The sequence below is a fragment of the Octopus sinensis genome, linkage group LG21, assembly GCF_006345805.1.
Source record: "Octopus sinensis linkage group LG21, ASM634580v1, whole genome shotgun sequence".
Taxonomy (NCBI): domain Eukaryota; kingdom Metazoa; phylum Mollusca; class Cephalopoda; order Octopoda; family Octopodidae; genus Octopus; species Octopus sinensis.
This window is the reverse complement of record NC_043017.1, coordinates 14,210,656-14,234,636: the sequence shown is the minus strand read 5'-3', so window position 1 is coordinate 14,234,636 and position 23,981 is coordinate 14,210,656. Positions and strand designations below refer to the sequence as shown.

The 23,981-nt window shown below is 33.6% G+C and overlaps 1 protein-coding gene across 2 annotated transcripts in view; it reads left to right on the top strand.

Annotated features, from left to right (window-relative positions):
• The window catches only part of LOC115222732 (voltage-dependent calcium channel type A subunit alpha-1), a 998,519-nt gene that overhangs the window by 953,680 nt on the left and 20,858 nt on the right, over window positions 1-23,981 (top strand). For both annotated transcript variants that reach the window (XM_036511821.1, XM_036511820.1), the window contains 4 exons: window positions 683-800; window positions 8,347-8,448; window positions 13,479-13,604; window positions 20,760-21,075. In XM_036511821.1, the coding sequence (XP_036367714.1) occupies window positions 683-800; window positions 8,347-8,448; window positions 13,479-13,604; window positions 20,760-21,075 (662 nt within the window). The remainder of the gene's footprint in view (window positions 1-682; window positions 801-8,346; window positions 8,449-13,478; window positions 13,605-20,759; window positions 21,076-23,981) is intronic.

Below are 23,981 nucleotides of genomic sequence, written 5' to 3'. Positions count from 1 at the left end.
GATGTAAATATTCAATAATACTAAAATCCAAAATTTCAACCCTTTCTGCTTCCATGTTCAGATAAGGAGTTATCAAGTGTATGGCACTGTTGTTTTATAAATTTTGATCTCAATGTTTTAATTTTTCAAATTCCCATCAATTTCTGCTCATTGTTCATGTTGGAGCATGGATTGGACAGTTTGTCACAGTCTTTCTCCTGATTTGGAGGAGTTGTTGCCTTTCTGGATGGGGGTCACAGACCATGTTTCATTCACACACACACCAGTTTTGGTAGAGTCTCTATAGCTGGGTGCCCCCCCCCTTATCCCCTACTGGCTTCATGTCATGATATCAGTACTAGAAGTTGCCTTGTTCCTGGCAAGCATCTAAGAGTTGTCTTTATCCAGTCAAGAAGGTAAATGGAAGAGAGAACTTTGAGTGAGAGAAGAGAGACAATGATGCCAGGAAAAGAGTGATTGGGGCAAGAGTGTGTTAGTGAGGTTATAAATGGGAAAGAGACACTGATTTGTAGATATGAAAGATGAAATAATCCTCATAAACATCATGACACGAGAGAAGACAAAGGCCAAAAGATAGAAAAGGGAGAAATAGAAGTTAGAAAATGTTGCAGTGAAGCTAGGGAAAATATATATTAAGCTAATTATTTTTCTGTATCTTAATACTGGTTTGCTTTGTTTTCAGCGTCGATAGGAACCATGATAAGACAACTTGGCAGCGCTCATTCAGTTTCCTTCGCCGTGGCAGTAGTCGACGTAAGAAAGATAACTCTGTACAAAAAAGTGAAACTGCCAGTTTACAGGTATGCTTCATCTTCTATTTGCAGGAAACTAGTCCCTGCTGGTAAGGTTGACAAGAACTTTCACTTTCTTTCTCTTTTTCTCATCTCTTTCTTTCTCTCTTTTGTCACACATTTATTTTCACCTTGACAATGCTTTATCTGTGATTTTATTGATGTTTGTTTTTTATTCAAATATGTCAACATGTTGGGTTATTTATCAGATTCTCTCAATTAAATTATTACTAGTCTTAACTAATTTAAAAAATAAAATTTTATATCATTGAATTTTAAAATTTTACATTTGAAATCTAATCATTACATTGGATTGTGTTTTAATCATTGACCTAATCTACATCCTATTTTGTTTTCTGTTTTTCTTGTTTGTTGACTTAACATTTCTCAGGTAGTGTATGATTTAATATTTCCCCAGGTAGTGTATGACCCTGCACGCTGAACAACATCAAATCCTTCTATTTATTTGTTTTTATTTTATTAGAATGTTGTTAGATTTTGTAAGAAATGAAATTACATAGTTTTGATCTTTCGACTTGGATTAGTAGTTTGTGTGTCATTTCTTCTCAAAGTTTTATCTGTTTTCAACATATTCTGGTGAAGGAATTTTCTCTCATAACTCATACATTTGTTCACAAACCTTAAGAAAATCTTCTACTAAACATTCTGTTTTATAAGTTTCCTTTCCAATATTTTTTCTCTCTCTTCCATCATCTCTTCAGCACCAGAGAAATATATTCAAGTTTATTTTTTAAAAAAACTTAACATTCTAGAATATTTATATGATGTCTACATTGAATATTAATGTCTTGTATCCAATAATTAGGGTTAAATATTTATGTTTCTTTAAATTATCCCTTAATATCAATTTGTTTCAATAAGTTCTCACCAATATTTTAATATTTTACTTCTAAACAAATGCATATTCTTAACCATAATCTATGACATTTCAGTTCTTGAAAATCGGAGCAATACCAATAATAATAATAATAATAATCTTCCTACTTTAGGCATGAGGCCTGAAATTTTGGGGAAGGAGACTTGGGCAGGTCAAGTACATCAACTCCAGCGCTCAGCTGGTACTTATATTATCAACCTTGAAAGGAACTCAGAACATAAAGAACCAGAATAGAATACTAATAATAATAATAATAATAATAATTACACGTCTGCTTTCTATGCTGGCATGGGTTAGACAATGTGACAGGGAACTGGCAAGCTTCAGAGCTGTGTTGAACTCCAGTGTTGTTTTTGGCATGGTTTCTGTGGCTGTATGCCCTTCCTAACACTATAATAATAATCTTACTATAGGTACAATGCCTGAAATTTGGGGGAGGGGGTAGTCAATTACATCGACTCCGGTACTCAGCTGGTACTTATTTTATCAACCCCCAAAAGATGAAAGGCAAAGTCAACCTCGGCGGGATTTGAACTCGGAATAATAATAACCCTTTTTGTATTAACCACAAGGTCTCACTTGTACAGTATAAAATTGTGATATAAAAGAGCTACGAAACATTTGATGATAAAGATACGTGTAATAAAGTGAGGACGAATCAAACATTTATACAAAATGTTGAAACAGGCTTAAAATTTAGCTGAAAAACTAAAAAAGGAGCATCAAGGTAGGATGAAGGCACATCATACAGCTTTAATCATCTGCAAATTTGATCCCTCTAGGTCACCATGATGAGAATTAAATCCCAAATGGAAGGGGCTGATACTTAGCTATCAATTTATTGTTGATGCGGCATTTGTCTCCCATTTTTGCATCCCTTTTTTCTTCCTTTTTACTTCTCAAAATGTTACTCTTTCATTATAATTGTTCCTGTCTATTATTTTTTTTCTGGTTTTCAGTATTTTTATGCCTGTAAAAAGAAATTAGGAGAGATGTTCTCTTCTGTTTTGGCCCCATTAGGATTAGCTCCTGCTACTGCCTCATTTGGAGTCACTTTTTGGTGACTGAGAAATAAGACTAATGGCTACTATCCAAAAATATATTTATAGTTAAAAAAAAATACAATGTTTCAACAAAGCTTTTCTACCTCATTTTAGAGGGTTAGAATTTGCTTAAATTACTATTATTATTATTATTATTATTGAGTGAGAGAGCAGCGCATGCCATCAAAATGACACTGGGGTACAATTATATGAAGCCCAATATACCCATCATGACTACCCATCTGATAAGAGTCTACCAGGCACATGCATCACAACCATATGTGTGAGACATGGTAATCTCCTATCAAGGTAAATAGCATATAACCTTGCAGGTGAGACCCAGTTAAAATTTTCATCATGTCAAGTAGTCCATCTCGCTCAAAAGGTCCCTGAATAAGGTTTATTTAAGGACGATGAATGAAACACCCATGTTTCCAGAGGTGAATTATTCAAACCCCAAAGAATTCCTCTCAACACATGGCTACGATGCTCCCCCACTACTTCTGTTTAGTATCAGCTGTTTTCTGGTCTTTTGGTCCGTATACTGGAGATCACTCAGATACCTATTATTATTATTGTTATTATTATTACTACTACAGTAGACATCGCACAGTATACAATATGGTGAAGTTGTTGATTGAAGATATTATGTCTACCTGGGGTTTGTACTCAAGCCATAACAAGGACCTCAGACAGACAGTGCTTTACACAATATGTGTGCAGTTCCAAACAATGCCGACTTTTGCAATACACCTAGATTGTAGGGTATTTCTAAAGTTTTCTGATGTTTTTTCAGATTGGATGCTATTGAACCTAGTGTTCCAATAACAATAAGGATAACCTTTATGTTTGACTCTCGTAGCTGCCACATCTTAGCAATCTCAATCCTCAGGTCTCCATATTTATCAAACTTTTCTCTTTCTTTCATGATGAAATGTTGATCTCCTGGTACTGCTACATCAATTATTAAACATTTTTGTTTGTCCCTCCTAAAGGTTACTATATCCAGCCTTGGTGCTCTAATACCTTGTCTGTCTGGAAGTCAAAGTCCCAGAGGATTTTTGCCTTCTCCTTTTTGTCCATTACCTTTTCTGCTGTATGTTGGCACCGAGCACCCGTAACCTCATATCCATATTTACAGCATAGTAGCCAGTGGAGTTTTTCGGCTACCTTGTCGTGTCTACGCTTGTACTCTTTCTGCACAAGACTTTCACTAGCAATAACAATGTGAGTCGAGCTTTCAAACCTCTTCCCACACATTCTGCAGAGGTCCGGTGCACTTATGTGGTATATATTCTTTTTCACACTGATTTGGTATTCAATGCCTAGTTCTGGCCAGTGATGATTAGGCTTTCAATATTCTTTTTTAGGTCAACCTTCTGGAGCCACCTCCATGATGCTTCCTGGTCTTTTAATTTGTTGGTTTCATGGTGGAGCTGACCATGTAATTCCAAGTGGAGTAGGGCTTCTTCTCTCTCATTGGCTGATCTTCATTGGAATTCACGAGCACTCTCAAGTCCATTTTTGTTAAATCCTTCTGCATTAGCAGCATACTGTAGCAGGTCTTCTTTGCTGTTTACCAAATATTCTGCCATGTTTCTTCTTTCACTGTTGATGTTCTCCCATATGCTAGTCAGCCCACGTCCACCTTTACCCCTCTTCATGTAGAGCCTGGGTACATTTGCCTTAGGATGAAGGGCACCATACATTGTCATTGTCTTTTGGGTTGTGCAATTGGGTTAATCTCCACTTGTGTCCATTTCAGGATGGTGAAGAGGGTGGATTTTCGACTACCTGTGGGATTACAAACAAAACCCAGCAAAGGGCAGAGGAACTTAAAATGTCAAAGGCCATTCCGAAAATGAGTAAACAGAACTCATGAGCCTTGGTTGTCAGTCTGTCTAGGGGAATGAACACTCTGATTTAAAAACTGGGGTAAATAGGACTCCTTAGTGATAGTGGTGACACCCTGTCAGTGTTCAATGGCTCCCTGCCTGGGATGAAGGTGAATGAACTATGAATTGGGGCTTAACTCCGGAGCAGTATTTGGATGAAGATACGGGACCAACTGATGCACACCTGTCTCCTAGTGAGAATCAGGATCATGGTCCCCAACATACTGAAATGTGAAAGGAACAGGCCCAACTTATGGGTAGTAAGAGCTTTGCAGTCTTGATTGACTCCTTTGCTAAACCAAGAGGCAAAGTGTGAGAAAAGGTGAGTAGCTGGTGCCTTGAAATAACCAGTGCTCTGGGTAGGCTGTACTCATTAGCCTTGGGTGGCAAGCAGCCTACGAGAAGGAACACTCTGAGTCCAAAAGCAGAGGAGCAAGGACCCTGCTGCCTTGGCGGACTACATTGATAGAGATGGTATCTTGATAAAAATACCAGTTGGTAGTAACCTAAAAACACACCTCATTTGTGAATGAAAATACCAAACAAAATAAATGACGATAACGGTGTGAATAGGACTGGAACCAGTGGTGTTGGTGCCACACCTGGCAGGTGTCTCACTGTGCAGCAGGGTGGGCTTGGTCATAATCCAATAACTGCTAGCCACACTACTAGACGTAGTCCTTGTACTGGTCAAAATATGCAACATGCTCACAAGCAAGTGCTCTGTTGCTATAGTGCACCCATTATTATTAATATTATTATTATTATTATCATTATTATTATTATTATTATTATTATTATTATTATTATCATTATCATTATTATTATTATTATTATTATTATTATTGAGTGAGAGAGCAGCGCATGCCATCAAAGTGACACTGGGGTAAAATATACGAAGCCCAGTATACCCAGCAGGACTACCCGTCTGATAAGGGTACACTAGGCACATGCATCACAACCATGTGTGTGCAACATGGTAATCTCATATCAAAATAAACAGCACATGACCTTGCAGGTGGGGCCCAGTTAGAATTTTCTTCAGGTCGAGTAACCCATCCCACTCGAAAGGTCCCTGAATAAGGGTTGTTTAAGGATGTTGAACGAAACACCCACGTTTCCAAAGAATCCCTCTCAACACATGGCTATGATGCTCCCCCACTACTTCTGCTCGTGGTCAGAGATGCACATATCGTCAGCCACTAAGGGACATGCTCAACTGCTTAAGGTCAAACAACTGACAAGCAAATCTGTGGTATTGAGCAGAATATTTGCTGTAGCCCATCTTTTATACCAAGACAAAACAATGTACATGATAACACTTCCAATCAGTTAAGATCAGAAGCCACGAGAGCCACTGCCTGGTACTGCATCAGGGCATTTATTATTATTATTATTATTATTATTATTATTATTATTATTATTATTATTATTACTATTATTACTATTATTATTATTATTATCATTATTATTATTATTATTATTATTATTATTATATTATTATTATATTATTATTATTATTATTATTATTATTATTATTATTATTATTATTATTATTATTATTATTATTATTATTATTATTATTATTATCATCATCATCATTATTGTAGCAAGCTGGCAGAATTGTTAGCGCATCAGACAAAATGCTTCATAGCATCTCTTGCAGTTCTTTATGTTCTGAGTTCAAATTCCACTGAGATTGACTTAGCATTTTGTCCTTTCACAATCAATTGCAATTTAGTTCTGAAGTTGTTGTAATTGACTCCCAATCCTTAAAACTGCTGCCTTTCTACCAAAATTATTATTCATCATCCTTTCAGGGTCCAATAAAACAAGCATCACTTGAGCATTTGAATCAGTTTAATCGACTTGCCCCCTCCCTCAAACTTGCTGGCTCTATGCCAAAATTTGAAATCATCATCATCATCATCATCATCATTATCATTATTATTATTATTATTATTATTATTATTATTATTATTGAGGATGCTGAGTTGGCAGAATTGTTAAAATGCTGTGAAAAATGCTTTCAGGTATTTGTTGCGGCTCTTTACATTCTGAGTTCAGATTTAATCAAAAGCAAACTTGTCTTTCATCCTTTCGGAGTCAACAAAATAAAAAAAAAACACTCAAGTAATGGGTAACCAAGTAAATCCCCCCCACCCCACCCCATTTTGGGTCTTGTGCCCGTTGGAAACAATTATAATTATTATCAATAATTATTTCACTTTATTTAAACCTCTCTATAATAAATCCTAATGTGTAACAAATAACTTTATATTTTAATTTCAATAATTTTGATTTTATAATTTTTCAATGAAGTAGTTATTTAGAATATAAAGAATTGCATCTTATCATTTTCTGACATTTTTCATAGGCATTTATATGATTGCTTTCATTTCTTTTTCATACTAACAAAAAACAAACAATCTTTATCTAGAAACTAAATCTGACTAAAGCTTCATTAACCAGAAGATATTCAAGTCGAAAGATCTTTGTAATAAAACTCTACTAAAGTGTCATTTATATGAAAGCAATCTCTATATTCTTTACTTTATATACTTCTCCTAATGCTAACAGCAAAAAAAGATATTGATTGATTCTAGTTTCAGCTCACGAGCTGTGGCCATGCTGGGGCACCGCCATTTGATATGTATATTCAATTTAAATATTTTGAAGAGAAAATTTATAATTCTTAGTTTTTAGTTTTATTTTTAATATATTCATGTCACTTTACAAAACTTGAAATTATCTTCTCTTTCGCTCATTCGTTGACATGTTTCCTCTTTATGTGGCTGCTACTGGGGCCTGATAAAACATCCTATAATACAATAACTGTGTAGTTAAGTGGGTTATTTCACAACCACATGGTTTCAGGTTCAATTCTACTGTGCAGCATCTAGGTTCAGGTCAACCAAAGCCTTGTGAGGGAAATTTGGTGGATGAATATTGTTTGAAATGCTGACAGAGCCACCATGGCTGACTCAGTCCATCACTCTGTTTCACACTGCCTCTTAGCACTTAAGAAGTAGTGAGGCCAAATCTGAGGGCAACCTTCTATTTGAGCCCCTCTGGATGTTGACTTTGGAGTTTTGACTCCAATGTGATGAGCTTCAAATTTAATTGTGAGAATGTTTTATACATCCTCGTTTTCTTATTCTCTTAATTGTTAAGTGTTAGGTTTGGAGGTAGAGAGGTTGCCTATAGATATTGTAGAACATCCAACAGAAATTACAAACTGTTTATCAAATAACTTTAGATGGCTTGTAAACTGCTTAATGTAACTATTATTTTTATTAAATACTTTGATTACAAGGTCAAATTTTCTCCCTGACAAAACATGGTGGGTGGCTTGTTTACAAGTCCAAACATGCTTTGAACACATTTGAACTGGTGTTAACATTACATAAATACTTTGAATATTACTGGATAATTTTTTTTTAGCCAATCTTTAGTAAATTTTGAGTATCTTTCAGCTCAGTATTTCCATCTAGCTTTATCACATAAGTTTTAAATTCCATAATGGCACAAGAAAACATGGTTATGTTCAATATTTTGTTAAACTAAATTACAAGGAAACAAGATTTAAGATTCAGTGTCCAATATATATATATATATCTGGATACCTTTTAGAATAATTATATTTTGTTTTTTTTTATTTTTCCTTTCATTTTTTTCTTTTCTTTTCTTTTTTTTATTATTTTTTTTTATTGTCTCAGAATCAAGCAAATTACAACCCAAACCAACAAAGAGGTGGCTATGTTAACCGTTCTTTCTCTGGTGTTGATGAGACTCAGTTGTATGAAAATCCAAAGTACAAGGTAGCAAATTTAAAAAAAAAAGAAAAGAAAGAAATAAGTGCATTCTCTAAAATCTTATGGTTCCCTGCATGAATTTGGTAATCTTTGGATAATTAACAGTGGCATATTCTAGAATTCTTAAAACATTGCTGGCTTTTCTCTTTTTGATAATATTCTGGTGATGGTTAATAGACTTACACTGGTGAATATGGTTTTTTTTCCCTCTTCTCCAAAACAACCCATTAAGTTTACAATACACTGCAAGTTGTTGTTCATCTCAATATTATAAACACTTTGAAATGTGCCAAAATTACCCGACATTTGTAAACCTAGCAATAGTATGCACGTTTAGTACTGTATCATTGTACTATTGTTTTATAACAGAATTTTATGTTCTATAGAATTATTATTATTATTATTATTATTATTATCATTATTCTTATTATTATTATTATTATTATCATTATTATTATTATTATTATTATCCAATTTACTTTGGTAAATTATTTTCCAAGTAATTAATGCCAATTAATAATTCCTCTTTTTTCAGAGATTTATTAATTAATCTTAAGTTAACACTTATTAGAAACAAACATATTCCTATGAATTGGTGTGCCTTTTGCTTTCTGCAGCTCTTTTTTCAGTAAACAATGATTAAATAACAATATTTATAAAGTCAAAACGCAAGCACTTCCATTCTATACGAGAATAATGTCTTCTAAAGCTGTGTATATATATATATATATATATATATATATATATATATATATATATATATATACATATATATATATGTATATATGTATATATAGTCACCTAAGAATCAATAAGTCTCAAAAAATAACCACTCGTGTATTTGTCTGTAAACTGGATACAATAATCAAAGTATTAAATATTTAGTATTAGATAACATTGTAGTTATCTAATCTATGGAGGGTGGAGGGGGAACTTTGGCAGGGGTCCAAATCTTTAACACCATGTCTATGCATATGTGTGTATGGTTTGGTTAAAAACTTTGCTGTGTTCTCAGGATGTGATGATAGAAGGCCTAATGCTGGAGAGCCTAGTATTTGTGGTCATGGTATGGCCCATGAATAAGATAATATATATCTTCTTTCATGTGGGTATGGGCTAAAAAATCTTGTTCCAGTAGTTTAAGTAGATGTCCAAATGATAAAAAGTTTTTAATATGATTTTTTTCTCAGCTAAACATTTTCTGCTGCTGTTAAAACACGGCTTGAATTTCTCTAAGATTTTCCATTTGATGTTGCACTCCATGGTGCATTCTTTTAACAACCATACATTCCTTGCCAGCACTATGATATTGCATCTCTCCTGGCTATGGATGGAGCATTTACATTTGTTGACTCTGGTCCTGAAAGGAGCTTCTGCTATACCTACATGCTTCCAATTCGAAGCCTTTGACAATACCTCTGCCTATGACTATCTCCATGTTGCAGTGGTGTTGCCCCTGCATGAGCATCCTGCCTCTGTCTCAGGTGTGGGCCTTCCTGCCAATATTTCTTTACACTGGTTGTGTAGTTAAAAGAAACTCTTAAGGTGTGTCTATTAAAAAGGTGTGTCTATACAAATATAAGGAAAATATTTGTTGACTAAGCTAAGGAAGGTCTTACACACACAAGTTTTCACACTTTATCCTAAACGAGTTAAGTGTCTTATTCAAACAGAAATAAGTTTCAAATTTATTTATTTATTAGATTTTCTTTTGATTCACTGTGGGATGAATGTTCAGCATTCCATTACTGACCCGTTTGTGTTATTGTAGGTTTACTTGTCCATCTTAATTAATTACAGGTGGGATGGCAGTGATGAACCATGGCTTTTGACTAAGTAGTAATACATAGATATATTATTCCGGTGGGTGACATATTCCTAGAACCTCTATCAGGCCACTTGGAATCTTAAAAAAGAATTAAAGTCTGAGTCAGTACAATCCATAAACATAAGTTCAAAAAAATATTTTTTATTTCACCCAAAGGCTCTTCATGTGTTTATATATAATAAATGAAGAAAAATAGATGACTATTCATTTACTTCATGCTACAAATGTTTCAATAGTATGATCATTTCTTTGCACATGGTGTATTACATAATATGACATGATATTACATTTTTTCCATTATTTAATGCACTTCATTATCTGCCATCATGTCAAGCACCATTAACCATTGAAGGAATAGATAACAAATTATGTAATATCACATCGTTATGTAACACAATGTGTGCAAATAATTGTATATGCCATTGAAACATATGTAGCATGAATTGAATCGGTGACTTTCTATCTATCATCATTTATTAGATTTCTTCTGCCGCAAGTGTTGTTACAGAAATCAAGGTTGCAGATTACATATTATTTAATGCATTAGGGCTGCACTGATTTCTCTACCAACTGGATGATTGATTAGAAATACACAACAGTGTTCCTCTAGAGTTGCCCACCAGTCAAATACATGCTGCAGTTGATAACCATGATCATTAATATTTCACATATATATATATATATATATATATATATATATATATATATAATATAATATAATATATATCTGTAAATGTTATATCTGATAATTATTCGGTAGCCAAGATAAATCTCTGAGTTTCGGATGCCAAGGTGGAAATCCACACCACCATCTCTTCAGTTATCCGGCCATCGGAAAAATGCTCTTCCCAATGGCCGGATAACTGAAGAGATGGTGGTGTGGATTTCCACCTTGGCATCCGAAACTCAGAGATTTATCTTGGCTACCGAATAATTATCAGATATAACATTTACAGATATATATTATATCATATTATATTATATTATATATATATATATATATATATATATATATATATAATATATATATATATATATAGCATGTATATAGGAGTTTGTATGCATTTATGTATATGCTTGTATATGTATACACACACATGCAAGTAGTTTTGCTGCAATCTTTAGCTTAATCAGTCTCAGCACTTATAACAAAAACTGAGTTTAGGCTGAAGTCATATAAAAGACATAAGGTTCCACATCCGTCTTTCTGGGTGTCTAAAGACCTTTGCTTAGTTGACACAGAAAATGGAATGTCTAACAATGGTGTGTCCACAACATTTACACACCCCTTACTGTGGAATGTAGGCCTAGATACACTTTGATATTGTTTCTAAATTCCTTTTTTTTTTCAGGTTTGCATTGCAATAATTAATGTTTAGTAAACATATTTGTTAAAGTTGACTAAATGTTTTCTTTTACCACAGGTAGACTTGTGTTGTGTTCTACACATACACACACACACACACATACATACACACACATTTATATGTACACATCTGCCAAGACACATCTATATCACCCTTCATCATTTTCATCTTCATCAGCAGCAGCATCTTCATTTTCTTGCATTTCTTTCTAGTTTTAATCATTTCTTTTTCAATGTTTTTTTTAATCATTTTCTGTTTCATAGATTTTTATTTCAAGTTGACATTTCAGCAAGTTTTTAGTTTTATGTTATTAATTCAGCATGGTATATACACACACACACACACACACACATGCACGCACGCAGGCACACACACAGTGTGTGTGTGAGTGTGTGTATGCATATATACATACATTCTTTACACATATATATATATATATATATATATATATATATATACAGAATATTCAGGCTAAATATGACAGTTTGTATAAAAAGAAGAGAAAATTTTTAAAAATCAAGATATATCAACTAGACTGTGGCTGGGAGATAGCTATCCTCAGCTGCCTTCAGCTATCCTCAGCTGCCTTTAGCTTTCCCCATGACCTGGAGATGGGTTTGAAACCTGGAACATGCAGTCATCACTGTGTCCCAGGGAAAATCTTTGCCACCAGCTTTGACTTGGTTTTGAAGGCAGAGTGGTTGATGTTTTTTTCAACCATACACTACACATAGAATTTGGGGCTGGTGAAGTCATAGAAATTTGCCAACAACCACTTCTGACTCTTTCCAGAGTTGTAACAAGGAGCTGAAACATGCTGCTGCAGCAAACCTCTCCTGCCAGGGATTGACCACAGTCTCCAGCAGCTGTCTGAATTGAGCCTAAGACCCTGTTCAAAGATGCAAGTATGAACTCTGAAATGAGGATGCAATCAGAACACCTGCCGTGTCCCTTCCTGCTGGCCCCAGCTTCACAGTTTCTGTTGCAGTGTTTACAAAGCTCACAGGGTCCTGAGCAGCAGTCATGATGTCAGAGTTTTGATACCCAGGACGAATCCTCATGATCCAGCCAGCTCTTCTCCAATATTTATATGGCTTTTATTTTGCCATGTCAGCTAACTGTTTCTCAACTAGAACTTTAATCTTTATGCACTCCAACGCCATTGACTGTTCACCAATAAATCAAGCTGTTCCTTAAAAAGGGGGACATAAAAATTGTCAAATTTAGCCCAAACACTCTATGTGTGTGTTTATATATATATGTGTCATATATATACATACACACACACACATATATGTATATATATATTTGATGTACATATATATGTATGTATGTGTGTGTGTGTGTGTGTGTGTATCTGTGTGTGTGTGTATCTGTGTATGTGTGTGTTTGTGTGTATACATATATACCAAAAAGCTTTAAAATTTTTTGACAGAATATTTTCAATTTAGTTTTTTATGAATGCAATCTTTAGTTCTATCTACTGTGGTTGAATTTTCAAAAATTAGTTAAAAAAATTTTTGTTTTATGTCCATTCTTTTCCTTTTTGTTTTGTTTTTCTTAAAGTATCCCTAAATTATTTTATTATTCAAGTATTTTCTGTATTTTGTATATGTTCTTTTTTTTTAAAAAAAAAAACAATATTTTGTTTAACTTGAAAAGGCGGATCTGAAATGTTTGTTTTCCAACTTATATTTCCACAGTAGATAGGGAACTAAGGAACTGAGTGAGGAGAGAGAGAAAAGTTTAGGTCTTCAAGCAAAATTTAGAGTAATTTGGTTCAACAAAAAACTTGCAGAGTCAAGGGAATCCTTTTTCATGACCTACCTTTTGCCTTGTAGAGCATTGAAATGAAGGATGTTGGACGACGAACCTCAATTGGAAGTGAGGCCAGTGTTGATAACGCCCTTCTCTCCATAGCAGCAAATCAAATCACAGCTTCCATGACTAAACTCAACAAAGATGAAGTAAGCATTTGGAATGGCTCTCCCTGAATTCTGAGCCAACTTCATCAAAACTGTGTTTTGCACCCACTCTTCTTTCCTACCAGCCTTTCACTTGTCAGTTGGTATTTTTTATTCCCCTCCTTCATTTTTTGTCCTCTTCTTCTCTTCCCTTCACCCCTGTAAGCAATCCCCTGTATGTACTCCAGCTGTTTTGTCTCTGTGGTAGCTTGTTGTGCTGGAAATGCATTTTATTATTATTATTATTACTATTATTATTATTATTATTATTATTATTATTATTATCATTATTATTATTATTATTATTATCCCCACCTCTATTTTCCTTCGAGTGGATGAAGAGATGGACTAAGTGGTTGGCTAAATGATTTTCTTTGGGTTATGGTTCCTGTCATGCCTTACTATGGTCAGTCATGTCTACTCTTATACTTGTTAATTAGCATGCTCATTTAAATGCTAATTAACATCTGACCATGTCTATGCTGCTATCCCAGATTAAAAGAAAAAAATGATAAAGCAAACACTGTGTCTTGAGTCCTGAAATGGCACCCAAAATATTCCTTGTTCGACTTCCACCTAAATCTCCTCAATGTTTACTGCTACCTGTCACCTCACTGCATGTTCCTGCTTATAATACAGAACTATTCATTTTCTTTACTTAGAAGCTTGCCTGAACACCAAGCAAGTGCTCAGACAATCCAACTGTTAAAAGTCATACTTTGTTAGATTTTAAACTGTAAAATTATCCTGAAAACAGACATGAAAAAAAAAAGTCACAAAATGGCAACCTCATCATATCTTGATTCTGAATGTGTAAAGATTTATTTATTTATTTTATTTATTTATTTATTTATTTGTTTAGTGAACTTCAGTTTTCAAAATTAAGAGATCCCACAGATTACTACATAATTCCAAATAGGCATCTCAGATTTATGCCATAGTTTAAGGGTCCACATGAGCATTCGCCATTCTTTCCACCTAAAACAACATTAGCACTAAATTAGTGATTTCTGCAGAATCAACTCTAAATTTCTACACTTCTCAGTCCTCAACGGCAAAATATAATTCTTTATTAAATAATAACAAGATGATTTAGCCTGAAAAATAACCAAAGTAAAATTGAATGCAGTGAAAAGGGAATATATTAAACGGTTGGTTACCATTAATGGTTAGGCCTAACAAGAAAGGGGAACAACTCTGTATGTTTTGGGGGGATTATGCGGTTTCAACAGCATAAGAATAGTTTCTACCATGTTCTGCTGGCTGTCTTGTAACTACACTGAATGCTTGTAACTATATAGAGTGAAGTCCAGAAAGTGAGGTTAATTGATAGTGTAATTAACTAGATGTACCTGTGACCCGTTGGTTCACAACCACTCCAAGTTGAAAATGTTGATGCACAGCTGCAAAGGAAAAGATACTATTTCAAACTTCATGCAACAGAATTCTTAAATAGCACCGTTCCCCTGCCTTTGGTGTACATGACCAATTGTTTCTTCTTTGAAAATGTTCAGATGGCCTTCACCTTCTTTCAACTCCATGGCTACTTCAACATAAAGTAGCGAATTGTGTCAATGTCCTCCTCGTATGGTATTCATTGACAGCCATATTTATCCTCATAATTTCTGAGCAACATTCTCTGTGAATCCGGTAGATGAGCTTGCAGTCTCGCTATTTCAGGTGCTCTTTCATGAGATGAAAATCCTAAAATGGATGCAACTGCTTTGGATGGTCCAATATACCGACCCATTAGATATTGACTAACTTCATTATCTTCGTTTATCTGAACAGCAGCTTGGTCATTTCCTTGTACTTGATGACGTACTTAATTGACCTCAGTGAGGCACTGATTTGAATGTTGCCATGGCATTTGAACGCTCTTCGAAGGTTTCCATTATAAAGTACAACCCACTTGTTGTTCGTTTTTTTCCATTCTTATGGAAAAAATACTATTTCGAACTTCTTGCAACAGAATTGTCAAATAGCACAGTTCTCCTGCCTTTGGTGTGGCAACATAAACATGAAGAAGTGTTTCTTCTTTGAAAATGTTCAAATGGCCTTCACCCATTGCAATTGATCTTCGTCTGTTTTTCTGCCTTTTGATTAAGATGATAAAGATTGATATTTTATTTTGAATAAAATAATAATTTTCCCCTTTCAAAAAAAAATCAAGTGCCCATGATTAAAAAAATATCTCATAAAACTATAGGGAGAATTTCTATCTTTCAATCCATAATACTGCAAAAGTTGTATAAATGAATAAGGTGAAAAAAAAGAAAGTAAGAAAAATGGTCTGACAGTGGAAGCTGCGACAACTCTTGCAAGTATTGTCACAAATCAACATTTTCAACTTGATTTTTTTTTTCTTAAAGTGGGGACTGACTCTTTTATTTGTAATCTTTATCATTGTAATCAATGGGTAGGAAAACAGACAAACTTTGAGTTTTAGTATAATATAAATTATAAACAATTATTGACCATATATTTAAAGGAGTAACCTACTTACTAAACAACAACAGCTGCTGCTACTACTATTTGTGATGGACTGGCATCTTATCAAGGTGTAAAAATTATTCCTCATCAATTTCATACTTTGAGAAATGAAGATGAGCTTTATTTCTGTGGCTTTTCAAAATTTAGAAACAAGTCTTTTATTTTATTTTAGCTAAATTAACACAGCTTCAGGCAAGGAGAATATGAGCAACAACAAACAAATCAATGTATTTTTAAATACTGAGAAAGAAGACAAAGGAAGTTGACATTTTGGACAATGATCCTTTTTCAGGACAGAAGCAAGAATGGAAAGAGAAAAATAAAATTGAAAGCACAATGTTTGTTCAGTATGGCACAACACTCTAAAGAACACATTGTGTTTTTACCTTCCTTACACATTCCTTCTGTCTTGATGAAGGACTAATATCCAAAATATCAGCTTGCTATCTCTCCCATCATACTATGAAAATCATTGTTGCTCATGGCTTAGCCCTGAATTATTTACTTGGATTAACATCAAACATTACTGATGTAGGCTTAACTCAGATTATCCTTGGCACTTTTTATTACATAACACAACTTCAGTCTATTGTCTGCAACTTCTTTTATATCCAAATTTCTAGATGTTTTAATGAAACCTGTTCATTTAACTGGGTGCAAACAAAGGCTTTGTATAAACATTTATTCTTCCTTCTTCTCCCTTTTTATCCTTTTCTGTATCTCTCTCTAACTCAGTTGTTTTATCTATCTATTTCCTCTTCCTCTCATTTTCTATTTTTCTTTATCTAATTATCTCTACCTGTCTCTCTAGCTAAATAGCTCTCTACTTCTCTCTCTCTCTCTACATATATATATATATATATATATATATATATATATATATATATATATATTATATATATATATATTATATATCTATAATACCTTAAAAGTCAGATTGAATCTTGCTTGCTTGCAATGTTACTCAGGCAATCTGGTGCATAATGGGAAAATACTATGAATTATGTTCCCCTGAAATGTAAATATGAACGGAATGAAATAAATTTTGCGTAAATTGCATAAGTAGTTGTAAAGGTATTAAGGGTTTTCAGAGAATGAATACCCAAAACGGTGCTTAATGGGGAAAAGTTTCCAAAATTAACTTGATCCTAGAAGGGAAGTAACTCTTACCTTTCGATTATACATTGACTTTGACAACGAAAAATGTTTCTATTTTAGCTTTTTGTTAAACGCAATATTTTAATCATTTAGAAATATTTTTAAGTGAATGTGATTTCAAAAATGTAAGTTGTTTGTACAGTAAATATTTATATTTTAGCTTTCTTTAAACAGACAATATTTTAATGGTTTTTAAAATTCTTTTCAAGTGAATACCATTACAAAAATTCTTTTTGGCATACATATTTTGTAAAAGACCCATCCATAACCTCAGTGTGAAATAATATTTTCCATAGGTTTTTTTCGAGTGCATTCAACATATCACACTTCCAAAGATTTGGCTGGTATTTTTAGCATGCCCTGATACCATGTAACTGCTATTTGCGATAAAGGACCCACAATACCTGTTATATGGTAGTTGGGCATACAAGAAATAGCAGCCAAATCTTTCCTTTTCTGCAGAAAGGAGCTGCTTATGCATGATTTTGATGTCACATTCGTAGAAAGCATGCAAAATATCCTGGAAAAGAAAAATATACCTCACAAAACAAAACTCCATTGCTGGGAAACTCAGACTTTCCCAGTGATCCAATGGGTCACAGGTAGTCTCTACCCCTTTCTATCAAACTTTATGCCTCTGTAGCATTCTATCATTATTTCATACACTTTCAACTACATAAGCAGACATAGATAGTCATTAGAATAATATAATGGAGAAGCTTAAGACAGTTAATTAGAGATAATTAACTACTGGTGACCTTCAGCACAGATTTCCACTTCTTGTATGTAACTATTTCATTTAGTTCCCTTATGTCCTCTGGAGAGGTATGAATGCCACTAACTCCCAAACTCATTGAATACAATAAAACTTTAATTACTTGATCACAAGATTACTGAATTTTGAAGCTCAACTTCAATTTCAAGTTTACAAATCGGTTTTAGCTGGTTTAAACCTGTTCAACTTACTTCAGATTGTGTAGTTTCAATTTAAAATTTTATAACAAATTTACTTTCAAATTTAGAAAGCTGTTAGTGGTATGAATATTTTCTTTCTCAAAAATCTCAAAACATTTAATGACATCAAAACAAATTTATAATCAAGAAACAATTTATTTAGTATTTCATATTTTTAATTGTTTTTATTCAGTTTAATTATGTTTTGGTTTCTTTAGTTCCACATTCAAACTTAAAATTTCAAGAATTAAATATCATTTCTTCTCTTCATCTTTTCCTCCCCCACCTCTCTCTCTCTCTCTCTCTCTCTCTCTCTCTCTCTCTCTCTCTCTCTACTTTTTCTTTCCATAAACCACAAAATATAACTTCTTTACTATGCAGCGAGGAACACAATCAAAGCTAAATAGCTTTTAAATGTTTTCTTTTCCTGATAAAATAATAGATTAAACACAAATCTTTGAGATTCTTTATTGAAATGAATAGAGAACTAGTTAATGATGTTTACACTTGTAATTATTGAGTCTTCTTCACCTCTCAAACTGTTGGTCATATCAGTTATGTTAGAGAAGTCTTTTAATGTAATTAGTAGCACAGAACTTGCATTCAAATATGAATAATTCATGTTCACAAGCATTATTCTAATTAGCATCACTTTTGTGTGTGTGTGAATTTTACAAGAGATAAACATCAATTTTAATGAAAGCAAATTTTATGCAAATGTGCTTCATTTGCATATTTTCTGTCTTTAGTTTAATTAGTGAGATTATACTTACATTATTTTAATGGGTTATTTTTACATTACTATACCTGTGTGTTGCACATGCACACATATATTTGTGTATGTAAGTGTGTGTGTACATATGTGTGTGTATATATATATCGTCATTGTCCTACCCATGCTAGCATGACAGGAGGACATTAAAAAATGATGATGATGATTGTGCATATATATATATATATATATATACACATACACTCACATGCACATAGCACATATGTATGCACACATGCATACATGTGTATATATGCATAAAAAATTAATTTTTCCTTTTATACACATGCACACATGTATGTCTTTACATATACACGTACATGCACACGCATCCACACACACATACATATATGTATGTATTTATACATACCCTCAAACACTTGCACTCGTTTCTAAAAATTCTATATTTAACAAATAACAAATTGTAGGCGAGGTGTCCACTCAGAAATCTCTTGTTTATCAAAATATATTAATGAAGACTTCACAATGCTATAATTGTCATTCTTAATTAAGTACATCGATACAATAGCTTTCATTTATGTTAGGGTGGATCTCTCCTGTATTTCAGAGATAACCTGCTATTTTAATACACATTTACATTTACTATAGAAAGAAATGTTATTACTTAAAACTGATTTATTCATATTTCTTGTGTTTATTGATGCCCATCAAATCAAAATAGGATTTCATGTTAAGCAATGATTTATTTAGTTCTCACTAAATGATAATACAAAAGCAGTTTTATTTTTATGATACACATAATGGATCCATATTGTTGCTTGATAATGCAAAGTATTTTTATGTTTAGGACTGAAAATTATCAATGGTACACTGCTTAAAGTTTATCCTTTGTCAGTCTTCATATACAATGAATCAAGATGGGCTGTCTTACTAAATTAGACATTACTAATAATTACATCATGCTACCTAAGTTTATACATACAGTGGCAGACTGGGTCTAAAAATATTGGTTGCCAGGAAACTAAGGGGGCCCACCCGCAACTACAATACTATCATTTAATTTTTTTTTTTTTTGTTAAAAGTATTCTTTTCACCTGTCTACAAACACAGCCAGGCTGAAATAATTAATGCATTCTTCCAGGAATTAATAAAAAAATTCTCAAACTTGAGGGGATGGGCCCCTTAAGTAACTAACATGGGCCCCCATATATAGATTCTAATGGTGCAGAGGCCCACTTGCTATCAGGCAACCTGGCAAGTCTGCCACTGTATATATATGTGTGTGTGTGTGTGTATAAAGTTTGTATGTATTTGTATGTTTGAGGTTTGTGTGTCTAAATGTATAAAGAACCTTTCTTTTGCTCTGGCTTCTATTGAATGTTTTGATATTGACTACCTGCCAATGCTTTTCTATCCATACCTTTATGCCTTTTCTGCTGTCACCCTCCTCTTATTTATGCTTAGCTTCCTCTACTCCCTCCCTCCCAATTATTCTTATTCATTTTGTTATTTTAAATGTGAATCCAATACTTTAACTATTTATATAAATTAAACTGGGAGAAAAACATTTAGCAGTCCCAGATTTTTTAAAATTTTATAAAATTAAAGGGTCATTTGGTCTGAGTAACATATCAGTGGAACTGTCAAATTTTCACATGCGTACTTACACATCTTAGGGTGGGAATCCTAAATTTTGGGACAGGAGAGAGATGGTGAGATGCGGAAATTTTCATAAAGGTACTATTGGATGTCAGGCAACTTTGTAATGAAATTTGATAACTAAATCTCACATTAATTCTTCCAATACTACGCTATTTCAGCCCTCTGAGAAGCAGGACTTTTCATGGGGACTGAGGCCCGAACACGCAGCCCATATTCCTGCTCCTAGACCTGGAACGGGTTCTAGTAAAGGGTTACTTTTTACACATACAGCAGTGCCTCTTTCACCGGTATCACCTCGTTCTCCATTGCCTCCTCAGAGTCCTCTTGGTTCCCCAATGGCATCGCCGAGTATGCATCGACGTTCTGTGTCTCCACGTAGAGGATTAGACGTGGGGTTCGCATCTGCTGTTTCAAATATAGTTGATCAAGCACATTCTATAGCAGAACATGAAAGACACAGGAAACACAGAGGAGGTGAGTCAATTATCGTTATACAACTTTGCTTTAATATTACAATTTTTATCTTTCAGATTAAAACTTTCCCTCAGTTACTTTGATCTAATTTACACAATTTTTTACTTCAATTTACAACTGAAATGAGTCGAATATATAATTGGTGAAATATGAAACTTGTAAAGTAGAAAATTAGTCAACTGTATCCTCAAGTAAACACACAGAGGACATTTTCATATTTAAAGTGTCCATCATTAAAATAAACATAGGTTTGTGTCTTGTGAAAGAAAGTGGAAGCATGATCCAGCAGCTTCTGTTGAATAAGTGTATGTTTGTGTGTGATAAAAATAAGAATTCTAATGATAATGTAGCATTTTCTACTCACTATTATATATATGTATATATATATATATATATTCCAAATTTGTGTAAATGTGTATAGAATAATATATCAGTTGAATAAAGTTACATTTTTTATTATTGTATTTAAAATTTTTTTTTTTATGTTGAAGCGTGTTAAATATGAAAAAAATATTTTTTAATGTTCATAAAGTTCAAACCAGCACTTTCATACACTCGTAGTAATCATCAGATTTCAAAATGTATTTAACTGACAGCTGAGTTCTTGACAACTGTAGTAAAATGACTGACTTCTTCCTTTTCATACCTTTTAGAAGGCTCCGACAAGCTGAATTTTTCGAATATGGTTTTGACCAATCAGCATGCATCATGGTTTGCCAAGCGCATTGATATTACTGGCATAAATCCCGCCTTTATTTAAACCAGTTACCTTGCAGTTTACATGTAATGGTTTTATGAGTGAGCAAACTTGGTTGGTTTCGATCATTTTCATTTCAATCAGTGGAAGCCTTCTCTAATTTGTTTTTACTCATATGTTAAAGATATTTTTTCAATCCACATCATTCACTGGTTGTTACATTATTGTTGTTATTTCCATTCACAACAGGTCTGAACATTTTAATCAACCGTTTTTCTTTTATCTTTCTTCCAACCTCATTTGTGTCACGTAGTTTGTGGAAAAGAAAAATTAGAAACATTTTCTGACCACATGTTTCTAAATGTTTGCTCAATGGAATTTGGCGAACATTAGTGTCCCGGATTTGTTGTCTGTGGACTCATGAGCATTCCGATAATGCGTTCCGTCTTGCCAATATATAGTTCCTCACAATTAGGGCATTTAATGCAGTAGATCAAATTTCTGCTTTTGCAGTTCACATCTGCATTTGTGTAAAATCTGCCCATTTTTTGGTTCTAATGGATCTACCAGTATGCATGCATTGACATATTCCACATCTGTTATCATTACACTTGGATACTGTGAATGTTTTATCCTGTTTGTTCATATTGAATTTTGTGTTTCTTAACCCTTTCATTACTGTATTTATTTTGAGATTCTCTGTGTTTCTCTCAATTATTTTAAAATAACAAAGAATTTAATAAAATATCTCATTTATCATTAAGCTAGTGTTAGGAACATTAATTATTACTAAGCTTTGGTGGAAGATTTTCATTCAAAACTTATGAAAACAAGACATTTGTACTACAGAGCTGGAGTCGGTTTCAGGCGGGTTGGTAACGAAAGGGTTAATAGTTTCTTTCGGTTATGTGGTTACCTTTTGCTTAAGATAAGTGTTTGATTAGTTATTATGTTTCTTAATTTTTCACTTTCTTTTATAATTTGCAAATTTGTTTTGATGATGTTAAAATGTTTTGGTGATGCGAATTGTGTGTTATACGAAATGGTCTTGTGTTCTGTTGATGGCTTTGTCTTTTTTGTATTGCCCTAAGTAGTTTTGCTCATTGTATGCCATTTGCTATAAGTAGGAAAGGGTAATTTTGCTTCAGCAGAAATCTTTTGAGTTGCATTTTGTGTGTGTTGGGTGGAATAATTTGAAATTTAGGTACTGATGTGTATCTGTGCCTTTGTAATAAATACCAGTTGTGATTGTGGGGTTGTTTTAATTACCATTATATCAAGAAATGGTAATTGTGTGTTGCTGATTTCTTTTGTAAAATTGAGACTAGGGTGTTGATTGTTGAGGAGGGTGCTGAATTCTTCCAGATTTTCTAGGGATTTGCTCCAAATTAGGAAACAATCATCAAGGTCATGCCTTAGTTTTCTTCAATTATTTGATAAAGGTTTTGTTCCAAATATTTCAATGCTGAGCTTGCGAAAACTGGATCAAATCGTGTCCCTATAGCTGTGCCTCGAATATGGAGGTAGTTTTTTTCCATTGAAAAGGAATATATTCTTTACGGGGATGAGGCTGACTGCCCCCAGTATGAAGGTTGCAGTAAATCTACTGGGGACCATTCCTCCATGTTTCTTGACCCAATATTTTCTGGCAGTAATTCCCAAATCATCAAAACTAAGTGAATTGGATTCTGTTCTTTTGGGCAGATGTGACAGGAAATTGATGTCATCCTGAATGAAACTGGGTGTGTGACTACATAGTGGTTTTAAGAAATGTCAGTGAGGTTGCTCAGATGTGTAGGACTGGTAAAATGGGTCTTAGTTTAACCTTTTCATTACCAATCCGAAGCCGGCCAAGTGAACCCATCGATATTTAAATGTGAATTTCAGCACAAATCTTGTTAGAACATACATGAAAACACTTGATTTCACTTTGTAAATAGTCAAGTTACAGTATCTGACATTGTTTGGTGTGCTATCTGAGTTGTGTGAATTTTGGGAGATTTTTTTCCCATATTTTTTCTTTGTCGATATTTTTTTTCAACTTTTAAAATGGATAACAGTTTCATGCTATCAAGCAGTGATTCTGGATTAGAGGGCTTTTCAACAGAAAATGAGGAGAAATCAAGCAAATGTAAGCTTGTTTGAAGCAATCACTATGGAAACAAACAGTCACACAGAAAGTAAACAAACCGAGAAAAAAGATAGCTTA